Source organism: Trematomus bernacchii, unplaced genomic scaffold, assembly GCF_902827165.1.
Source record: "Trematomus bernacchii unplaced genomic scaffold, fTreBer1.1, whole genome shotgun sequence".
NCBI classification, from domain to species: domain Eukaryota; kingdom Metazoa; phylum Chordata; class Actinopteri; order Perciformes; family Nototheniidae; genus Trematomus; species Trematomus bernacchii.
The window spans coordinates 911,451-935,679 of record NW_022987607.1 but is presented as its reverse complement, the minus strand read 5'-3'; the positions used below and the strand labels follow the sequence as shown (position 1 = coordinate 935,679).

The 24,229-nt window shown below is 41.1% G+C and overlaps 1 protein-coding gene across 1 annotated transcript in view; it reads right to left on the bottom strand.

Annotated features, from left to right (window-relative positions):
- eepd1 (endonuclease/exonuclease/phosphatase family domain containing 1) overlaps positions 1–24,229 on the bottom strand; it is a 35,890-nt gene that overhangs the window by 4,184 nt on the left and 7,477 nt on the right. The window contains exons 4-6 of the mRNA XM_034131159.1: positions 12,551–12,602; positions 837–947; positions 1–40 (exon numbers count right to left, since the gene is read on the bottom strand). The exon at positions 1–40 is cut by the window's left edge and continues 95 nt beyond it. Coding sequence (XP_033987050.1) covers positions 1–40; positions 837–947; positions 12,551–12,602 — 203 coding nt within the window. The remainder of the gene's footprint in view (positions 41–836; positions 948–12,550; positions 12,603–24,229) is intronic.

The window sequence follows — 24,229 nt, the reverse complement described above, 5'->3', positions numbered from 1 at the left end:
CCGACGAAGAGTCCCACAGGAAGCCGGAGAAACTCACTCCCTGGGACAGGTGCATTGTGGGAAATGTAGTCAGATAATATATGAACTCCACAGAGAACTACACACTTCTTCTTTAGTCTCTTTTCTTAAACCAGATTTTCTACATATTGCACCCACTCTCTACCTCACGGCGATTACATTTAATTAAATTAACCTTTGTGTAATGTATATAGATACAGATACTATAATGTGTGAAATGTAGTCAGATAATATATGAACTCCACAGAGAACTACACACTTCTTCTTTAGTCTCTTTTTTTAACCAGATTTTCTACATATTGCACCCACTCTCTACCTCACGGCGATTACATTGAATTAAATTAATCTTTGTATACACCATCCTATGTTTATATATGTGTGTTTAATGCTAGTTGGTAGAGTATTCTTTAGATACTATAATGTACGAAATGTAGTAATATATCCTCCACAGAGAACTACACACTTCTTTAGTCTCTTTTCTTAAATCAGATTGTCTACATATTGAACTCACTCTCTACCTCACTGCAATTATTTAAATGAACCTTTGTGTAGTGTGTATACTCTCCTATGTTTATATATATATGTTTAATTGTTACTTAATCCATCCAAACACCTGAACTTCTTAAAGAACATCCATAAACATTCATCTGTTTGCATCTTACAAATTACCTAACCCTTTGTTCTATGTCCTAAAGATATGTTGCCCTGTTGGAGGAGTTTTTCATCGACATATCTAAACTGTAGCTGCTGTACAAATGACACTAAAGCCTTGAACCTTCATAGTGTACCTTTTAGATACTTTAATGGTATTTCCGTACCTTGCTGGATTGAGCGGTGGGTTTTTCAGACACCAAACTCTTCCAAAGCCCTCGAGGTCGTTTCCACTTCCTCACGCTGGGCAGCGTTCCCTGATTTAACTCCAAACAGAACTGAAAAACACAGAGAGACGTTTTATCAGAACCGCACAGACACAGATTCCTTTCATGTAGTTTCACTTCTTTATTCCTGCTGTGATGTGAACGGGGATTGAAGTTTCACTTCTGCCAGATCCTTCAGACAGAGAACAGGAGTTTGTTTGCTAAATGTCAACAGTAGATGAAGGAAGTAGATCACATAAAGACAAAATAACTGATAAACACAGTCAGTCACTTTATCCAGAGTAGCTTCTCAGAAATCAAGCTAACTATGCTAACGTTACTTTAGGTCAGGGGGGTCAAACTCAAATACACAGAGGGCCGGACTGGTTCAATGTTTATTGCAGAACTTATTGAAATGAACTTATTGCACATATTAAACCTGGAACTAACAAAGCTTAAATGATTGCCTATAAAAACAACATTAAACATTAAATAATCAGTTGCCTTCATTTCTTATGGCTCTATCTGCAGCTTTTCCAGAGTCATTTCTTATTACATTACATTACATGTTACTTGTTAGACGCTTTTATCCAAAGCGACTTACATACTCAATACTGTGGGCAATCCCCACAGGAGCACTTTGTGGTGAAGTGTCTCAGGGACACAACGACATGCTGACTGCAGTGGGGTTTGAACCTGTGACCCCCCTGATCCGAACACCAACGCACAACTCACTGCGCCACACGCCTCCTCTATTACATTTTTCCACAGGCCAACAACAGCTTCAAAAAAACACTTTCCCTCAAAGAACAAACCAAACATGCCCTGTTGTCTCAAGAAAAATGTGCAGAATGAAACATCCATGTAAACTCAGTGTGCTGCTCTGTGATGCTAGTTCAAGCCAGATACTTGGCATCTCATCTTGGGTGCAAGTTCATCAATGTTTGGGCTCAGGCTCTGAGCTGAGGAGACCCTCAGGATGGAGTGCAGGTGCAATATACCGGCGGGCCAGATCTAATAGTCATTAAATCCACCAAGGGCCTGATTTGGCCCCCGGGCCTTGAGTTTGACACATGTGCTTTAGACTCTAGAGAGAGCTGAAGACACTCAATCAGTTTAGGAAAAGTTAAAAGAGAATAGTCAGGTACTGTAATGAAGTCAGTCAAAGTATTAGCTAGATTAAATGACTACTGTAATTACTTGTTAAAACATTTTGTAAAAAGCTCTTTATCTAACAGAAATATATCAAGTGTTTTGTTAGCTTATGCTAGCGGTTCTTAAATGGAGTTTTTTTTGTGCCATCAATTATGTTTCCATAACTTGGATAAAGACAGGACTGGGTTTGAACATCAATTACTTATTAGATCTGAAGTAAACCAGAGATATTTCAAACTAAAAAACACTGAAATGAATCTGATGCTATTTAAAGCTACAATGCTACATGGAGAGTAAAACATATTATATAAGAAACAGGGAAATGGAGAATATCCATTGGGATATTTATAATGTATGTAAGATTATTTCTATACAAGGCACCAGATTATTGAGTACACAGTTATCTAACATGTTTACATTACAGGTCAGTAAAACAGTTATTAAGGCGGTGATTTCTCATGTTTACAAAGGAAAGATGAAGATAGATAAGGGTTAATAGCACACAAGCAACAAGAGAGATGATGAATTATTATAAAGCCAGTAAAAACAGACGGGATATTTCAGTATTTACATGGAAATGATGTCAAATGCTAAAGAAAATGACCTTTTTATGCATATTTGTATCAGATATTATATCAGATTTTTTTTTAAATCCACATTAAAAACACACTTCTTCTCTCTGGCTTTCTAATTAGAGCGGAGCATGACTCCTGACTTTTCCGTGTGTTTTATTCTTATTTTGTTTTTTAAGTTATATCTGTTGTAATTTATTGTCGTTTATTGTGTTTTATAGTAATGTGTTTTTTATTACATGTACAGCACTTTGGCTCGACCAAAAATCGCTTTTAAAATGTGCTATATAAATAAAACCTGATTTGATTTGATTTGATGTCCTGAACAGAGGTTATTTCTGCCTCTAATGAAAGTCTCTTGTTGTTCAGTCGAAGCTCTGAGGACACTGTGAGTCGATGCTAATGAGAATCAGAGCGTTACATATCACCCTCGCCCCCAGAGGAGCTGAGATACATAAAGACTGAGTGTTAAAACGATGTTAATCTGAGGGTTAAACACCAGCGCTCTGTTTCACACCAGCATCCAGAGGCTCTGCAGAGGAACTGGAAACAAGTTCAGTGACCTGTAAGACACTCAGAGGGAAGTGTAGAGACCACAGAGGACAGGAAGAGACACTGAAAGAAGACGGAGAATAGGGATCTGACTCCACCAGGGATCTGATCATGTGTTTATAACATGTTTTAAACACATATTTAGACTGTAATAAAGGGTTTGGGGTCCTTTAGGGTCCGTTTTTAGATTAGATGTCCTCAGAGGGAAGTTGATTTTCACAGCTCTGTTCATGAACATCGTGTACATACCATATATAAACAACAACAACAGATAGCGACACACATGGCAGCAATGGCTCTCAAGCTTATTGGTACGTTGTCTTACCTTTTGCACCATCATCTAACCTTTAATGTGTGTATTGCATCATGACATCACGACTCCACTACTGCAACAGCATCCTCTACGGCATCCCATCCAACCTCCTCAATGAACTCCAACATATCCAGAACTCTGCTGCCCGCCTCCTCACCCACACCCGCTCCCAAGACCACATCACTCCCGTCCTCCAGAACCTCCACTGGCTCCCCGTCCGTCAAAGAATCCACTTCAAAGTCCTCCTGATTACTCACAAAGCCCCCCTACCTCACAGACCTGCTGCACCACCACACCCCTTCCCCCTGCCTCACAGACCTGCTGCACCACCACACCCCTTCCCCCTACCTCACAGACCTGCTGCACCACCACACCCCTTCCCCCTACCTCACAGACCTGCTGCACCACCACACCCCTTCCCCCTACCTCACAGACCTGCTGCACCACCACACCCCCTCCCCCCTGTCTCACAGACCTGCTGCAACACCACACCCCTTCCCCTACCTCACAGACCTCGCTGCACACCACACCCCCTTCCCCCCCTTGCCTCACAGACCTGCTGCACCACCACACCCCTTCCCCCTACCTCACAGACCTGCTGCACCACCACACCCCTTCCCCCTACCTCACAGACCTGCTGCACCACCACACCCCTTCCCCCTGCCTCACAGACCTGCTGCACCACCACACCCCTTCCCCCTACCTCACAGACCTGCTGCACCACCACACCCCTTCCCCCTACCTCACAGACCTGCTGCACCACCACACCCCTTCCCCCTACCTCACAGACCCTGCTGCACCACCACACCCCTTCCCGCTGCCTCCGCTCATCAGAAGCCAACCTCCTATCCATCCTCACCCGCACCAAGCACCGGACCTGGGGGGACAGAGCCTTCTCCGTCGCTGCCCCCTCCCTCTGGACCTCACTCCCCCAACCCATCAGAGACTGCCCTGACCTCACCACCTTCAAAACACTCACAAAGACTCACCTCTTCAATCTGGCTTTTAATGTGTGATTGTTTTTGTATTATTTGACTTTAACTTTAACTATATATATTTATTTGTTGTTCTTTTCTTTTCACTATATCTGTAAAGCGTCTTTGAGCACCTCTAAAAGCGCTAACAAAATAAATCTATTATTATTATATTATTATTTATTGTATTCAATATGTTCTAAACCACATGTTTTGGGAACATTTAGTCGTTAGTGTTGGATTGGTTAGTGTTTTTGAGTTTGTTAGGATGTTATTAATATACATTATATTGTAAATACTGTGTGTTCAGTGTCTCTATTCCCAAGATTCAGATATCAGGATTTCCCCTTTTCACATTTCTTCATTATGACTGTACTTTTTAAACTGTTGGTGAATTAAATGAATTCAATCTGCACTGAGAAACACGTATTGGGGTGCAGACTATACACTGAAAGATGAATGTATTTAATACAGGTCTTTTCATATTGTGATTATATAACTTCAATATGTTATTTTGAAGGGCTTTTTCCTGATCCTAACTTAGTGTTTAAGGATTCAGGAGGTCATATGATGTTGTAGTTTGTAAAGCATATAGCCTACTGATGCACAGCAATAAAATCTGTGCACACAATTTCATTTAAAAACTCTAATTTGTGTAGTTTTAACTTCACCTGGTCTGCATCCACACATACATCTGGGTTTGGGTTACACTACAGATCTCTCCTGTTCAGTGGCGGCGCCAGAGTATTTGTGTTGTGTAATCTATGGTAGGGCTAACCCATACCGTGGTGGGGCTCAAGTCAGTATTTGCAATGTAATTACATACACGCTATATCGCCCCCCTTGACAGTGAAACGCCACGCGTGAGGTTTAGATTATTTCCCTGTCTCAATCAAAATGGAACTGTATGAAATAAAACGGCACATTTGTCTTGTAGTAAATAAAAAGGGATCACTGTGAACGTGACGTATGATAGGACACGTTGAAGATCCAATGGGGATACTGAATGGCGGTTCCGATTGATCTCAATCAGTAAGGCGTGACGCAGACCCAACGTTGCGTTGCTCTGATTGGCTGTAGGTCTATTCAAATTGCATTCGGAGGCATTTTGATCTGACCGCGGCCGCGCTGATATTATAACGCCAGAGAATTTCCACACCTTTAGTGTATAAAACTCCCCCACTACTTAGACTATTCCTTGCACCCCTCTTATAGCATAAGCCCGAATGGTCTCAACCATATTGCATCAGTAACGTGCACTTGTTGTTAGGATCAGTTTGTGTATTGTGGAAACGACCCGTATATTTTCGCAATCCGTGTTCTCAACATTTAGCATTTTGCTTATTATTTAATTTAATTTGCTTACTTTAAAGGTGGGGTAGGTACGTTTGAGAAACCGGCTCGAGATACACTTGTTATATTCCATGGAATGCTCTTAACATCCCGATAGCAATGAATATCTGAAGTGCTTTGACAAAAAATCCATAAAAAAATATCATCTGTGGAAGCCGTAGTGCTGTAAAAAGCACGACCAATCATCTGAGCCGGCCCGGCTAAAATAACTGGATGGCCTACCTGCCTGTCAGCCTTCCATCTGTGCACAAACTTATCTCGTGCCCTCATTGGTCATGTGCGCGTTCGTGTGTGTTGGAGGAGGGGCTCTGTAAGGAAGTGGCAGATTTTTTCCGGCTGTGTATTTTCAAATTCTAGCGCACTCGAGCTGGTTTCTCCAAAATTACCTACCCCACCTTTAACATCACTTTTCATGGTGGGGCTAAGGTGGGGCTAAGGTGGGGCTAAGGTGGGGCTAAGGTGGGGCTAAGCCATTTCTTGGTATGGCTGTAGCCTACCCCAGGCCATACCCTGGAGCCGCCACTGCTCCTGTTACATTGTGTCCTCTCACAAGAGCATTACAGAGATAACACTAAATACAACTGATTCAAAGTCAGTCAAGCACCTCTGGGCTATAATAAGAAATCCAATCACAAGGCCTCGCATCGCTGAGTCAGTCATGATATCCATAAAAGGTGATTTCATTCTGCCACGAGGTGAGAAACTCAACATTATTTATATCAGCTGAAAAAGGAAGAAATATGGATTCTTCACAGGAACAACTTTGTAAAAACAGCCTCATAATTCACTGAAGTGTGGAGGCAGCGTTCAGGGACAGAAACAAGACACCGGATCATTTCTAACAGCCAGGATTTATCTGTCTGATAACTAGAATGAGTGGAAGTCAACAGTTCAGACGGAGGATCTCAATGTAACTGAGGGAGGATTATTTCACATTAAGACGACAGATTTAAGGTGTAAAGATAAGGTTGTTTTTGTATTTTATTCACCAGGATCTTACCAAACAAGACCCTCCTTTCACCCTGAGACGTCATTGGAGCCATGGGTTGTATAAATGAAATCATTAGAGCATCTTGAATTTGTCTTTTCAATTATTTAAATGGCTCTACGCTGTTTCTGAGCCTGTTTTTTTATTGTTATCATCGCCATAATCTGGCCTCCTATTTTAACATCCATGATGATCATGTTTTATCTCTCATCAAGTCATTCTGTCCTTTTCTTTAACGTCATGGTTTGGTAACCGGCCTCTAAAGAGCAGAGACTCTCTGGAAGAAAAAGTCAAAAATCTAAATTATGAAGAAATGTCAACATACGGAGAAAAAGTCAAAGATCTGAGAAAAAGTTGGAAATTCTTACAAAAAGTCAAACATCTGAAAAAAAGTGACAAATTATTTATTTATTTATTTATTGAACTCGTGTTTTTAAAAGTTTTTTGAGGTGACGGAGCAGAGTTATTAGAGATGTGTCCGTGTGGTTTGTAGAAAGTGTCAGGATGGATTTTATCTGTAAACTACTTTAATAAACAACCTGAACCTGAACTTAAAAACGTTCAATGTGCTTTAGTATCAGAACAATGTCCTCGAGACTTTAAAGGTGGGGTATGTCATTTATTTCAGAAACACTTGTTATATTCCATGGAATGCTCTTAACATCCCGATAGCAATGAATATATTAAATGCTTTGACAACAAATACATAAAAAAATGTCATCTGTGGAAGCCGTGGCGCTGTAAAAAGCACGACCAATCATCTGTAAGGAAGTCTGAAGGAAGGGGAAGATTTTTTCCGGTTGTGTACTTTCAAATTCTAGCGCACTCGAGCTGGTTTCTCCATTCTTACCTACCCTACCTTTAAGTCACATGACCTCTTACGTTCCTGCCATAACTGATACAGCCACTAGATGTCGTCGAAACACGAGACATTTCCAGAAGTGTAGGAAACATTCAAAGCTCACTACAGGTAAAGTGGTGCAAGCATCACATGCTCCATGTTGATATGACTAATGGCATTATTGCCCGGACAGGTCTTGAAGAAAATATGCAAAAAAAGAGTTTGTTCACGTTAGCATTTTTCATATTTTCCTCCGGCTGTTTTGTGTCGTGTCCAGCCTACTTAGGGAAAAGCATAAAGAACTTTAGTTTGTAAAGTACAGTATGTGTGTGTGTGTGTGTGTGTGTGTGTGTGTGTGTGTGTGTGTGTGTGTGTGTGTGTGTCATCTACAGTATACTGTTCTGTTTTCAGTCTCATGAGGCTGATTTAATAAAGGCTAAAACAACAACCTCTCTACTGTCCAACAAACAGCATGAACCCTGTGAACCTGCAGAGAGCTGAGGGTGCTGCCAGTACACTGACAACAACAAGGACAGAGAGTGTGTGTGTGTGTGTGTGTGTGTGTGTGTGTGTGTGTGTGTGTGTGTGTGTGTGTGTGTGTGTGTGTGTGTGTGTGTGTGTGTGTGTGTGTGTGTGTGTGTGTGTGTGTGTGTAAGAAGGGAAGGTACTAATTTAGTTATGGCATGGTGATTACTGTATTTGCACAGAAAGCAATCTTCAGATAGGATCATGTGACCTCTAACTGTTCAAACTTGAATGATCTAGAGCTGCTGTTAATGAAGACATAACGTCCTGGTACAGAGTCGTTATTAAATATAATGTTTAGAGAGAGAGTTTAACACATGATGGTTACTTTTGTATTTGCACTGTTTGATAGTAACACTCTTTAACTCGAGCGTGACTCATCATGAGTGTCTGACTCACCACAGAGAGAGAGAGTTCCTTAGAAACAACCACACACACACACACACACACACACACACACATACACACACACACACACACACACTAACCTTAAGTACCCTTTCTTAAGGATATTTCCAATGCATCACAATGTGAAATGTGAATGTTGCATCAGACATTACATTACATTTCATTTAGCTGACGCTTTTATCCAAAGCAACTTACAATGACCAATTACAGGGACATCCTCCCTGGAGTAACTAAGGACTAAGTGCCTTACTCAAGGGCACACTAGTGGTGGTGTTCCTGCTGGGATTTGAACTCACAACCTTCCAATCTTCAGCCCACCTCACTATCCATTAGCCCACCAGTAATCCCAATCAGAAAATCAGATTTACTTACATTTAATACAGTTTCTGTCTTTTTTGGTTGTTTTCTTTTCCTTGACACTTGGCCATCTTTCTATAAGCTTTTAAATAATTAATTTGACTTTAAATGCAGTATAAGGTTAATTATGCCCACTTTTTATACCCCAAATCAGCCACCAGAGGACAGAAAGAAGACAGTAAACATGCAGGAATCATTGAGGAGAAACTCTGCAGTGTTTCCTCTGATCCAGAGCGACTCTCCCTCTGCTTCTGAATCTCTGCAGCTGACCTACTTCCTCTGCAGACATCAGAGTGACACCCACAGGTGCTGACTGTATATAAACAGTCTGTGGAGAGAGAGGAACAACCTGACATTTAAAACACTCTGTGAAAATGCACAGAAGGTCTGACTGTACTGCAGACTCTACATGTTAGTGCTTCTGTTCAGAGGTGAGCGTGGGAAGTAGTGGAGTACAAATACTTCGTTACTGTACTTAAGTACATTTTTCTGGTATCAGTACTTTACTCCACTACTTATTTTTATTTTTACGACTTTTTACTTTCTACTTCTTACATGTTGAACACAAATACCTGTACTTTCTACTTCTTACATTTTGAACCCAAATACCTGTACTTTCTACTTCTTACATGTTGAACCCAAATACCTGTACTTTCTACTTCTTACATTTTGAACACAAATACCTGTACTTTCTACTTCTTACATGTTGAACCCAAATACCTGTACTTTCTACTTCTTACATGTTGAACCCAAATACCTGTACTTTCTACTTCTTACATGTTGAACACAAACACCTGTACTTTCTACTTCTCACATTTCCCAAACAGGCTGGTTCCTTTAGTTTGAATGTGTGTTTGGTGGCGTGATCATTATTATTTAGAGTCATTGCGTGCCTATTGATTTGAACACGATCCGTGTATCCATCATTTCCTGGTCTTCTCTAAAGAAGAGGGACCAATGAAAACGTTGTCATGTTGCCGTTGTTCAGCATGGAAACATTCATTAGCTAACAATGACATTATTGTTCTATTAATATAAAGGGAGGTCAGGTACTCTTTAAAACAGCTGCTAGTTATGGGTACTTTTTACTGAAGTACATTTCAAAGCCCTCTTTACTTTGACTTGAGTAAAGAAGTTTAGTCTGTACTTCTACTTTTACCAGAGTATTTTTAAACACGAGTATCTGTACTTCTACTTGAGTAAAGGATGTGTGTACTTCTACTTGAGTAAAGGATGTCTGTACTTCTACTTGAGTAAAGGATGTGTGTACTTCTACTTGAGTAAAGGATGTGTGTACTTCTACTTGAGTAAAGGATGTGTGTACTTCTACTTGAGTAAAGGATGTGTGTACTTCTACTTGAGTAAAGGATGTGTGTACTTCTACTTGAATAAAGGATGTGTGTACTTCTACTTGAGTAAAGGATGTGTGTACTTTAGCCATCTCTGGTAACAGGCCAATAGATTTGACTGTGTGGGCATTGAAATGAAAGGTTTTGTACTTTGTGATACACTGGTGACTTTATTGCGTTATAAACCGACTGTCCACATATGAGAACATCATTTTTATCAAAAACGACTTCCTGTTCAAAGACAATACTTACGTTGTACACTTATTAGGTCCTACTAACCCTAAATAGATAGGAGAAATAAAAAATGCATAGTAAAAAAAGCTTGGGTCTCAGGAGGTAAAGGCTAAAAATACTTTGATGTCAATATTTAGCGATGATTTTGTGAGGTTGTCCAACGTTGCTTTCAGAAAACATTGAGGATTTTGATAAATAATCATCAGTCATTTTGATTTATATGCAAAGCAGAGCTAGAAGAGTCTGATTAATAAATACAAAATACATAGTTTGACTGTAATGCAGCCTCAAAAAGCAGGATAAGACTATTGTGATATCAACAATCTGAGATGATAACTAGTCTAATATTACGATATCCATAAAATATCAATAAATTGCTTTGACATCGTACAAAAATACTTTCTTATATATATTTGTTGGCCTTTTATTCTCACTCATATTCAAGATCTCTAAAAACTGAGCTTTTGTAAACCTTACGCCCTGAAGGTGAAGATTGTTCTTATTTCATTTAAAATAGATCTTAATCCCATGTATTCTGATACTTACTGCTGCAGGGAAAACCCTCCAACACACAGAGACCCCCGACATATTAATAGAGAGGAAAATGAGAGCAGTGACACAGGTCAGAGTCAGAAATAGACTTTAGAGACTCGGGAGAAACAGAGAGGGAGAGAGGGAGAGAAGAGACATTTAATAAACTCTCAGTGAAGTCTGCAGGATCCAGGAAGCTCTCATCTCTTAAACTCTACTTTCGTTTTTGCATTTATTCCATTTCTTCACTATGCTATCATATCCTTTTTAAACACAACTTTTCCCCGGGATACAATCTGATTCTGATAAACATTTAAGTCTAAATTATTCTGACATTTTTTACAGTTTTCTAGCTGTTTCTTTCTTTTATGTTAGATTTTCCTGAATTGTTGCCCTTAATACTTTGACTACATATTTCTAATTAAACTTACTTTAGGAACATTTTCACTGCAGGATGAATTTAGACAGATATTTGTATTTAATTTACTATTTGTAGGATCTTTATGTGGGAAGAAATGTAGTCGTTTAGTTTACTTCTTTACTTAGTTCAACCAGGAAGACCGTCTTTACTAATCCATTTACTATTTCCATGTTACTACTCTCTCTCCTCTCAATAAGTGATCGGGGGCGTCACTCCCCAGCTTAACCAATCACTTCGCTCTATTCTCACAAGCCTATCACAGCGCTCCGCTAACCCTTTTAAATCTGCTCTTCCCTCTGACAGCTGTCATTTCAGGTGACTCGACGCAACCCTCCTCCACCCCTTCTCACCTCCTGTCCCTCTGAATCCAGGGTCAAGCTAAGCCCCTCCCCTTCAGACCGACCCCAACTATCCATTCACCACCACCAGGGTCAAGCTAAGCCACTCCCCTTCAGACTGACCCCAACTATCCATTCACCACCACCAGGGTCAAGCTAAGCCCCTCCCCTTCAGACCGTCCCCAACTATCCATTCACCACCACCAGGGTCAAGCTAAGCCACTCTCCTTCAGACCGAACCCAACTATCCATTCACCACCACCGGGGTCGAGGTAAGCCCCTCACCTTCAGACTGACCCCAACTATCCATTCACCACCACCAGGGTCAAGCTAAGCCCCTCCCCTTCAGACCGAACCCAACTATCCATTCACCACCACCGGGGTCGAGGTAAGCCCCTCACCTTCAGACTGACCCCAACTATCCATTCACCACCACCAGGGTCAAGCTAAGCCCCTCCCCTTCAGACTGACCCCAACCATCGATTCACCACCACCAGTGTCTAGACCCCGGGGGGTTTCATCCGATCGGTTCTCCCCTCCCAAATGATACTCCTGCACAACGGGGCCTAATCGCCAAAACTCCATTACATTCATTCGTGTATTCCTGGCAATAAATATGTATTCTTATCAAAACCGTCTCTCCTGATTGAACTGAGGTTGTTTTAAATGTGCTATATAAATAAATAAAGATTGAGATTGAGTTTCTGAGTTCTCTGAGAGTTGAGTTTGAATCCTGTAAATGAAAGTGTTGAGTTTGACGTTACCTTGTCCAGAGCTTCTCTCTCCGTCAGGTCCTGAACCGCCAGCAGCTTCACACTGAAACACAACGAGAGCAGGAGATTAAACTCATATCTTTACTGTATTATTTTATTTATAACAACGACTTCCCCCTGCAAACACAAACACAGGAGGTTCAGATTAAATGATTAATGTATCTGTATTTATACCAACATTTAAACAGCTACAGAGTTATTAGTAATTTTCTGTTTCTGATAACATTTAAGTAATTCTTCTAAATTGTTCTGAACATTATTTTAGTTTTCTAGATGTTTCTTGAATGTACGTTATATTTTTCTGAATTTTTGCACTTCATACTTTACCTACATATCGCTAATTAAACTTACTTTAGGAACATTTTCAATGCAGGACTTTTGCTAGTTATTTTACTAAGAAAACGATCTGGATTAATCGCTTAAAAAGCTCTCTGAGATGTCAGAGGTCAATCTATTTAAAGACTTTAAAGGTTACCTATTCTGCAAAATTCACTTCTTCATGTCTCTTCTACATCAACATGTGTCCCCTCTTCTTCATGTCTCTTCTACATCAACATGTGTCCCCTCTTCTTCATGTCTCTTCTACATCAACATGTGTCCCCTCTTCTTCATGTCTCTTCTACATCAACATGTGTCCCCTCTTCTTCATGTCTCTTCTACATCAACATGTGTCCCCTCTTCTTCATGTCTCTTCTACATCAACATGTGTCCCCTCTTCTTCATGTCTCTTCTACATCAACATGTGTCCCCTCTTCTTCATGTCTCTTCTTCATCAACATGTGTCTCCTCTTCTTCATGTCTCTGCTACATCAACATGTGTCCCCTCTTCTTCATGTCTCTTCTACATCAACATGTGTCCCCTCTTCTTCATGTCTCTTCTACATCAACATGTGTCCCCTCTTCTTCATGTCTCTTCTTCATCAACATGTGTCCCCTCTTCTTCATGTCTCTTCTACATCAACATGTGTCCCCTCTTCTTCATGTCTCTTCTACATCAACATGTGTCCCCTCTTCTTCATGTCTCTTCTACATCAACATGTGTCCCCTCTTCTTCATGTCTCTTCTTCATCAACATGTGTCCCCTCTTCTTCATGTCTCTTCTACATCAACATGTGTCCCCTCTTCTCCATGTCTCTTCTTCATCAACATGTGTCCCCTCTTCTTCATGTCTCTTCTACCTCAACATGTGTCCCCTCTTCTCCATGTCTCTTCTTCATCAACATGTGTCCCCTCTTCTTCATGTCTCTTCTTCATCAACATGTGTCCCCTCTTCTTCATGTCTCTTCTTCATCAACATGTGTCCCCTCTTCTTCATGTCTCTCTCTACATCAACATGTGTCCCCTCTTCTTCATGTCTCTTCTTCATCAACATGTGTCCCCCTCTTCTCCATGTCTCTTCTTCATCAACATGTGTCCCCTCTTCTTCATGTCTCTTCTACATCAACATGTGTCCCCTCTTCTTCATGTCTCTTCTTCATCAACATGTGTCCCCTCTTCTTCATGTCTCTTCTTCATCAACATGTGTCCCCTCTTCTTCATGTCTCTTCTATATCAACATGTGTCCCCTCTTCTCCATGTCTCTTCTTCATCAACATGTGTCCCCTCTTCTTCATGTCTCTTCTACATCAACATGTGTCCCCTCTTCTTCATGTCTCTTCTTCATCAACATGTGTCCCCTCTTCTTCATGTCTCTTCTACATCAACATGTGTCCCCTCTTCTTCATGTCTCTTCTACATCAACATGTGTCCCCTCTTCTCCATGTCTCTTCTACATCAACATGTGTCCCCTCTTCTTCATGTCTCTTCTATATCAACATGTGTCCCCTCTTCTTCATGTCTCTTCTACATCAACATGTGTCCCCTCTTCTTCATGTCTCTTCTACATCAACATGTGTCCCCTCTTCTTCATGTCTCTTTCTACATCAACATGTGTCCCCTCTTCTTCATGTCTCTTCTACATCAACATGTGTCCCCCTCTTCTTCATGTCTCTTCTACATCAACATGTGTCCCCTCTTCTTCATGTCTCTTCTACATCAACATGTGTCCCCTCTTCTTCATGTCTCTTCTTACATCACCAATGTGTCCCCTCTTCTTCCATGTCTCTTCTACATCAACATGTGTCCCCTCTTCTTCATGTCTCTTCTACATCAACATGTGTCCCCTCTTCTTCATGTCTCTTCTACATCAACATGTGTCCCCTCTTCTTCATGTCTCTTCTACATCAACATGTGTCCCCTCTTCTTCATGTCTCTTCTACATCAACATGTGTCCCCTCTTCTTCATGTCTTTTCTACATCACCATGTGTCCCCTCTTCTTCATGTCTCTTCTACATCAACATGTGTCCCCTCTTCTTCATGTCTCTTCTTCATCAACATGTGTCCCCTCTTCTTCATGTCTCTTCTTCATCAACATGTGTCCCCTCTGTGTAAAGAGACTCTGAAAGTTTCAGGATCAAAGATTCTCTCTCTTTTTGATCCATTTCTATAAAAACCTGTCTGAAAATGAGCTGATCAGATTTTGGCCACTTTATGATGTCATCACGATGTTTTTGTCTTGTGTAACCATTAGCCAATCAGCAACCAAGGTAAATCCCCCCCCACCTTACCACCTGAATCTCCTCCTAGAGCACCATTGAGTTCTTTGTAACCAAATCTCTCTCAGAGGGGCGTGGGGAGGGGCTCCTTATCTAAAGTAACAGACAGAGAATCAGCACTTTGGAAACAGGGCTGAAACAGAGGGGATTATGGGTAATGCTGCAATGATCTGTTTGGTGTTTCAGCCAATCAGAAACATGTTCTGTATATATCTGAGACCTGTGATATATTGTTGGAAAACAGTATAATAGGGGACCTTTAATATCTGTGAATCCAGCTGAATAGCCCCCCCCTCTCTTATTGCATCCCTCAGCAGCTCCTCTCAGGATTCAATAGCCTTTATTGTGCTGACTGTTGTTCTGGAGAATCATTTGAAAAGCAAACAGATAAAGTTTACGAGGCAGTAAAGAGAGGCGGTGAGCTGGCAGACTGCGGTCCAAACTCTACGTCACTTTACACAAACATTAAATGATCTTTAGTGAATGTTGTGTTTACCGAAGAGGAACAGCTGTGTCAACAATAACTGATTCTCACTGTGAGCACGAAGCCTTTTTAAACACCGTCACTGTGTATAGTACCAGCTGTGTAAAGCTAACTCGAGACATCATGAGGATATACAATTATGATGACTTTACATTATTCATAAATCACCGTTATGCTAATTCTAATGATGCTGAATATCCAGAATTACATAAAAAGCATAACAATTCAGTATTTAGTAATAAAACTAAAGATAAATAAAGAAAATTGATTAAAATATAACAAAAAAATATATATAAATAATAATAACAATAATAATAATAATAATAATACATATTTTTCCAGTCAGAAACTAAAATCTGTATTTATTTGTATTTGCCTCCAATATGCACTTTAGTACAATACTTGTCTTATTTCAGAGCAAAAGAGGCTTTATTTTAATTCCTGCTGCACAATATGCTCAGTGTCCTGCAGCACAGAGAGCTGATGCTTTGACCTCTGACCTCTCAGAAATCTCATTACACAACAGAGTCTCTGGGTGTTTCTCAATGTCAAGGAAGGCTGCTCCAGAGCCACTATTTCAAGCATACTACGTCATCGAGTCCCGCCGAAGGACTGTTCTAATGTCCAGGATGCTTGGAATTCTACCGAGGCCGGCGCCCTTCGTTGCGGGAAATTTCTAGGCTGCACATGTGTATCCTCCGCGGTCTTAAAATCCCCACAATGCTTTGCGCACGGACCAATTTCCAAAATCTTTGGCGGAAAATGTAAGGCGGGGCCTCTCATATGACGCACACCTGCACACTTGCTAGCCTGTTCTATTCTTCGTTTTCCGAGGCTTCTTAAGGAACTCACTCGGAGGTACATGTGCTACCAAGCAAGCGTCCTCGACATTGAGAAACACCCACAGTTTCCTCTTCATGTCATCAGTGAGCATTACATCCCAACCCTCTGCACACGTCACTCTGCAGGGCAAAGACGTCTGCAAACGTGGACTAAAAACATCACGTCTGTGAATCAAGCAACTGAAGTGCATCCTCAGTGTTTATTTCAGACACAAAGGAAACTCAAAGAAAGCTTGAACACACACAAAAACACAGAAAATGAAGTTTAAAGAAGCCCTATTCTTCTGTTGTGTGGCGTTCCCTCTCTTGTAGTGTGTTCTAAAGGTGTTAGTTAGTGCATGTAAACGGTCTGCAAGGCCTAAAATCCAAAAGTTCTGTAACAGAGTGGCGCTCCTATTGGCTAACGCTCCTTTGTACGTGATCCATTGGACATCTCTAAGCAGTGGACCAATCACAACAGAGCCGGCCAGCTAACCAATCAGAGCAGACTGGGCTCTGGTTTCAGACAGAGGGTGGCCCAATCCCAAACCGCCCCCTACACCCTACCCCTACACACTACCCCTCCGTTTGCGCGTTCGCGCGGAGGGTCCGCCACATTAAGTGCTGTTCCAAACCAACGAGTGTGGAGCGGTGTGGAGGGGGAGTGGGCTATCAAGCCCTCAAACAGCGAGTCTGCATCGGTGCTGACTTGAGACCGGTCTCTACCTGACCGGAGTCACGCTGTGTGTGTCCGTCAGGAAACACGCTGTTTACAAGTAGTTCCAGCAAACATCCACTGATAAATTGCGATGTTAACAACCTCATGATAACCTCATATTTTTTTAACTTAGGATCATACCTGTGGTTAGTCTAGAAAAAGGTCAATGTGTGCATTTTATTATAAAGTTGTGTATATTTACAGACTGTTGCAAAAACTAAGAAGCTTATAAACATCAGGTTTAAAACTAAAAGAGCTTTACAAAAAAGTAACACAATGAAAGATGTTTGGAGTTTTATTTGAGTTCTTAATTTACATTTTTTGTCTAAGAGAAGCTGATTTGAAACCGTTGTTACATACAGTTACGGCATTTCCTGTTTCTGCCGGAGAGAGGGGAGTTTGTCCCAAAGCTTGCCGCTGTATTTACTCCCTCCATCTGACAGGAGGGAGCCTCGTTGAGCTGCGAGTGTGGCTACAGACGGAGTTCACTCCGCCACGGAGGGGTAGGGTCGAGGGAGTGGTTTGGGATTGGGCCGGTGAAAAGAGTGGAGGCAGTATGAGAACAATAAAGAGCTTTTTGAACATTGAAGCATGGAGACATGTCCCAGTAGAGACACTAAATACCATTGGCTAGGCTAAGGGGCGGGACATCTCTATGCAGTTGACCAATCACAAGTCCTCGTTAAAACGTGAGATTGAAGTTGTAAATTGAAGAAAAAAAAGAAAAAAAAGTGCAGCAATACTCCATGTTTAGGTTTAGTAAAAGATAAGGATTTGGCTTTAAATAAATGTGTTTTTTTAAATATTGCATGTAAATGAACAGCGGCCTTCTGGGGTAAAATCTATAAATTAAGAAAAGAGCACACACACACACACACAAAAATAAATTCAAGCTTAGAAATGATCGCTTCTAATTTGTTGACGCTGTTTTATAAATAGTCGTGTTGGAGTTTCTCTTCTCACATGACTGAGGCGTTAAACCCTCTGAACAGAACTTCATTATATTCCTATAGTTCAGCTTTAAAATCAGGAACTATATTTACCTCTTAATCCTTCACCTACTGGACTCACTGAATATTCATCAGCAGCTGCTTAATCCATTCTCATTCCAGTCACCGTGGATCCAAATATATTTATTTATAAAAGCACTTTGTTGGAGCTGCAGGGTTTTAGATCTTCATGGTTTATTGTAAGTTACTTTGGATCAGTTTGAGCTAAGTGAAATGTAGGATGAACTGAACTGTATGCATGTGAAGTGGAATGAGAACTGAAACTGTTTTAACAAAAGGAGCTTCAGTATCAGTAATCCTCTGGTCTCTCCTAGAAGAAACACACACACACACACACACACACACACACACACACACACACACACACACACACACACACACACACACACACACACACACACACACACACACACACACACACACACACACACACACACACACACACACACACCACACACACACACACACACACACACACACACACACACACACACACCACACACACACACACACACACACACACACACACACCACACACACACACACACACACACACCACACACACACACACACACACACACACACACACACACACACACACACACACACACCACACACACACACACACACACACACACACACACACATGAACATAAATACAGTCTCTCAGGATTTCAGAGGAAAGAGCTCCACGCTGCAGTTCATCACACATTTAAAGAACAGAGTGCATGCTGGGAGCTCAGTGTCATCTGTCTGTTACATAAACAACATGTCTTTGTTTAAGAGGCGTCTGTAATGTCCAACATGATAACATTAGGATGAAAACTGCAGCTGTGAATGCACAGAAAATAACTATATTTAATATCAAATATTTTCAAAATGATACGCTTCTTTTAGAGCTGCATCACAAATAAAAGGTTTTTAAATTGCACCTACTTTGGATTGCACTTGCACACATTTATATATATCTATCATTTTCACATCTATTCTATTGTTGTTATTTTTATATATATGCTGTTACTTACGTTATTTTATTCGTTTTATCCTTATGTGAACTCTTACCTCTTACCTACAACAACGAGGATCAATAAAGGTGTATTTAAATATCTTCAGTAGAGTTTAAACGTCTGTATTTAGACCGACTCCTTCTGGTCTCTAGTCCCTGATTATTTTGCAGTATTTCTCAGTGTTTTCTGCAGCAGGATCAGAATCTCTCTGCACAGCTTTTGGGTGTTTGGCCTCAGTGGCTCCTGGCTGCAGAGATGCCCCTAACTCACTGCCCCGCCACAATAAAACGCTGCTCTTGCCCCGCCACAATAAAACGCTGCGCCAATGGAAATTTCCACATGAGCTCCCAGCAGCGTCAGCTCCTCTGCAGATCCTGAACTCAACCATCACTCTGGATCCCTGGAAACAGTCTCTCTGAGAAAAAGTACTTTCAGAGGAGAGGTGAAGGAGTACTGCCTTATTTTACTGAAGTTAAAGGAGAAAAACTGCATTTTAAATACACGCTTTCCATATAAAGTCCTGTATTTTTAATGTAACTTAAAGGGGACCTATCATGCAAAATGCACTTTTTGATGTCTTTTATACATAAACATGTGTCCCCGGTGTGTCAGGGAACTCACGCAGCGTCAGAAAATAAAACCCTCTCTCTTTTCCTCCGTACCCAAATCTCTAAAAACGGGGGAACAACGGAGCTGATCCAGATTTACGTCCGATATGACGTAATATCTGAAATGTGGACCCACGGCCCTATCAGAAACGTTGCTATCAGAAACAATGCCCGACTGTTTTGGACGTAATATGGTCGGTGTTTACATTAGCATCGCTAACACTCAGAGCTAACCTGTACTGGAGAGCATGTGTGTGAAGAAGCAGGAAATAAAAAGGAACTCACCTTGTGGTATAACCGGCAAGAGAGAAAGCCTTTGAGCTCCATACTGTTTCAGAGATAATCCTTGATAATCCATGATATGGCGTTTCATCACGGCAGTATTTAGTTTAGACAGTAGCTGCTGGGTCCCGCATGAGCTCAGCCCCATCCTTTTACATTTTTTATCAATTTCTATTTTTTTTTAAAGCTTTATATCCAAATCAGCACTTTTGAAACAGGAAGTGAAATAGAGGGATATGAGGCATGGCTAGAATGGGTGATCTCAGTGGCGTCGCCTGGGCTGGGCATTCGGGGCTTGAGCCCCGAATGTTTTTTCTGTAGCCCCGGACAATTCTCCCTCAATAATATAATACATTAACCGTGCTTTACCTGAACCTCATCATGAGAGGACGGCAGGATTGTAATTTCCCGTGTTCAGTGAATGCAACAGAGGCAAGACACCAGACCAACCAGAGAGTTGAATGGAAATAAACACCTGTCTTATTGGCTGACAGGTACCTATCCTGTGAGCTGTGACAATGTTTAAACTGTCAGTCGGACTCTGAGTTTTTGAAGATGGACATAAGAACATTTTTTCTTTAAAAAGACCACAATTCTCAAGTGGTGGCTCACACAACAACCCCAGAGCCACCACTTGAGCCAGGTAAACAAGGTATGTAAATGTCAGTAAACTTCCAAGTTATGCGGACATGTAAGCAAAGCATAAATTACAGCTACGTTGACGTTACTTTGAATCGCGGGGGTAAGCTAAACCGTTGGCAAGTAGCTATAGCTAGCCAGAGATATTAAATAAACACTTTGTCATACAATCTAAATGTAATGTTTGTTAGCGTTACCTGGTGATTTCAAAGAAAGCTCTCTGGAAAATGTTGACTTACTGTTCGACATGAAGCTAGAAGCTACCTTACAGTACACAGTTGATCCTGAGTCCTGTCAGTTAAAGTGTTTCATAGTTAGCTTAGCTAAGCATCAACCTAGCACTGAAATATATGGATGTTATGTGACAGTATTTCTGAGGAAAAAGTCAGCTGAAATGGTGGCATAGTTGCCACTGCTTTACGTGTCGACAGCATGATTGAACGTATTTGCAGCAGTAAATGTGGCTGTTTGGCCACTGACGTTGCCATAACAACACCTGAATGTAAATGTGCAACCTCTTTGTGTGACAGATTTTTGCATGCAATTATAATTCTTCTGAATGATATTCCTATTGACAGCTAGTTTCTATGTGAACATTATGAGATGGACAGCCAGAGAGAATAAATGAAAAACAGTTATGAAATACTATATGACTGTAAAACAAGAATACAGTTTAAAAGGGGAGTGATTTGTAAAATATAAGAAAAAGTAAATCTGTTTACAGTCTGTTTCATATGGGTGTTGAGAGATGTATCCATAGATCTCTTAATTTTGCTCTCAAAGTGCAGCAGATTGATGCTTTTAACATCAGTATTTAAAAAAAAATCTTCCCGGGTGAGCATGCCCCCAGACCCCCCTAGAGCAGATGAGGACCCCCCTAGAGGAGGTGAGGACATACTTGCCAACCCTCCCGATATTCGCGTGAGACTCCCGATTTCACTGCCCTCTCCCGGTTTCCTCCCGGGGTCATATTTCTCCCGCATTTCTCCCGATTTCTGACAAAATCAGATTTACTCACGACTGTTTCCACTGAGGACTTTAATACAGCTACACCATTGTTTGGTTTCCATGGTAGCGCATCTCTTTAGTAGCGCGCGCAACTGAAAGTCTGAGAGGGTGTTCAGCATGGTGAGGAAGATAGTCACAGAACAAGAATGGACAACTTTACCCTCTGCTCACTCCTTTCCTGGTCCTCATCAAGAATGGTGCTACAGGCAGCAAGGCATTGAACTTACAACTACAAGCATGTGTAGATGTTCTTTTCATCTTTAAAAGTCAGTTTCCCCGCTGCGAGGCTCCGGTGCTAACAGTTCTAACAGCTCCGGCGATCCACTAGCAACCCCCCCCCCCCCCCCCCCCGGCGCGGTGGTTTTTAATCTCTCCCAATTTCTGAGGTCTCAAGGTTGGCAAGTATGGGTGAGGACCCCCTTAGAGGAGGTGAAGTCCGCCCCCCACTTATAAGAAATAGCACTTTACCCCTGCTTACACCTATATGCCCCGAGCTGATTATCGAGCCTTCATTGTAAGAGTCGCGGGTGTGTGTATGTGTGTGCGTGTGTGTGCGGGGAGTGTTGCAGTAGAACATTCCACTGTAGCACCGCGGCCGCCGCCACTGTGGGCTAAGCCCCGAATGTTTCCAGGTCCAGGCGACGCCCCTGGGTGATCTGTTTGGTATTTTGACCAAAACACTTCATAGACATGTTTTTTATATATTTGTATATATCTGAGACCTATGCTATTGCCTAAAAATAGCATGATAGGTGACCTTTAAGTAAAAAAGTGTTAACACATACTTAAAATACTAAAAAATAATATCTATAATTTCAGTGGATTTTATTCAAGCTTTTATGTGTTTATTATGAATGAAGCAGCTGGTTAAGGTGGAGCTATTTGATCTACTTTATAGGGTTAGGGTTAGTGTGTGCGTGTGCGTGTGCGTGTGCGTGTGCGTGTGCGTGTGTGCGTGTGTGTGTGTGTTTCAGTCAGTGTGTGTGAAGGATTAAAGAGTGTGTGTGTCTCTGATAATCCCATCTGTACAGACTCCAGATGTTGACACATCCTCTGCACGAGGCTCTTACATGACGCCGGAAACAGAGATGAGAGTCTGTCTCTAAGCCTGGACTGTAACTTTTTATACTGAGTTATAATATATTTAACTTAGGTAATCATTTAGAATAAATCCTATTTTAAAGAGTCCTCTCCTGCTGATGTTCAGGTGTATATCAGTATGTAGTGTCTCTACTTTAAAGAGTCCTCTCCTGCTGATGTTCAGGTGTATATCAGTATGTAGTGTCTCTACTTTAAAGAGTCCTCTCCTGCTGATGTTCAGGTGTATATCAGTATGTAGTGTCTCTACTTTAAAGAGTCCTCTCCTGCTGATGTTCAGGTGTATATCAGTATGTAGTGTCTCTACTTTAAAGAGTCCTCTCCTGCTGATGTTCAGGTGTATATCAGTATGTAGTGTCTCTACTTTAAAGAGTCCTCTCCTGCTGATGTTCAGGTGTATATCAGTATGTAATGTCTCTACTTTAAAGAGTCCTCTCCTGCTGATGTTCAGGTGTATATCAGTATGTAGTGTCTCTACTTTAAAGAGTCCTCTCCTGCTGATGTTCAGGTGTATATCAGTATGTAGTGTCTCTACTTTAAAGAGTCCTCTCCTGCTGATGTTCAGCAGATTAGGGCCTCTTAAAGTGGTGTTTGTGTCCGGCTGCTGAAATAATGGTAATGTAATTCCTTTAAAATAAAAGCGTTTGATTGGCTAACGGTTTTCTAATTGCTTAATAAAATGAAATGCTGTGAGAACACATTCACACTCTGTCTTCTGCTTCTCTCAGATCTGAGATGTGATTACAGTAATCTGATTAGCAGCTGAACGCCTGTCACTCACAGCGGGAACATCAGCAGCTGCTCATGATCACCTTACTGCAGGAAACATAGCTTAGGAACAGGGGATACATGAACATGTAAATGTACATTTTATGCATTACTTATATGCACACAATGTATACAATACATTTGATTATTACTGCCAAATGTTATGTAGATACTGTATGCACATTTTTTTTTTTAATGTTATTATATTTTCTCATAATAGTTCTCTATCTATTTTTGTTTTACTTTTAAGTACGCACCACAACACCAAGTCAAATTCCTCGTACGTTTCAATCTACCTGGTGATAAACCTGATTCTGACTGTTTCTATAGATATACAGTAAAGTGGTATATTCTGATTTAACAGCTGGTCTCATCTCAAAATGACCCTGAGCTCTAATTCAAACACAGCCGTGTGCCGGATTTTTATTATGATATTTAACGCATGAGTGTGTTTTAGTGCCTAAATGTCTCTGTGATAGAGGGTCGGAGCAATAAACACATACAACAGAGCAAATGTACGCACTGCATGACCTTAGGATCGATCATTCATAGAAGCTGCAGAACACTCGCGCTCCTATTGGCTAGCGCTCCAACACTTTGTACACCTGAACATCAGCAGGAGGACTCTTTAA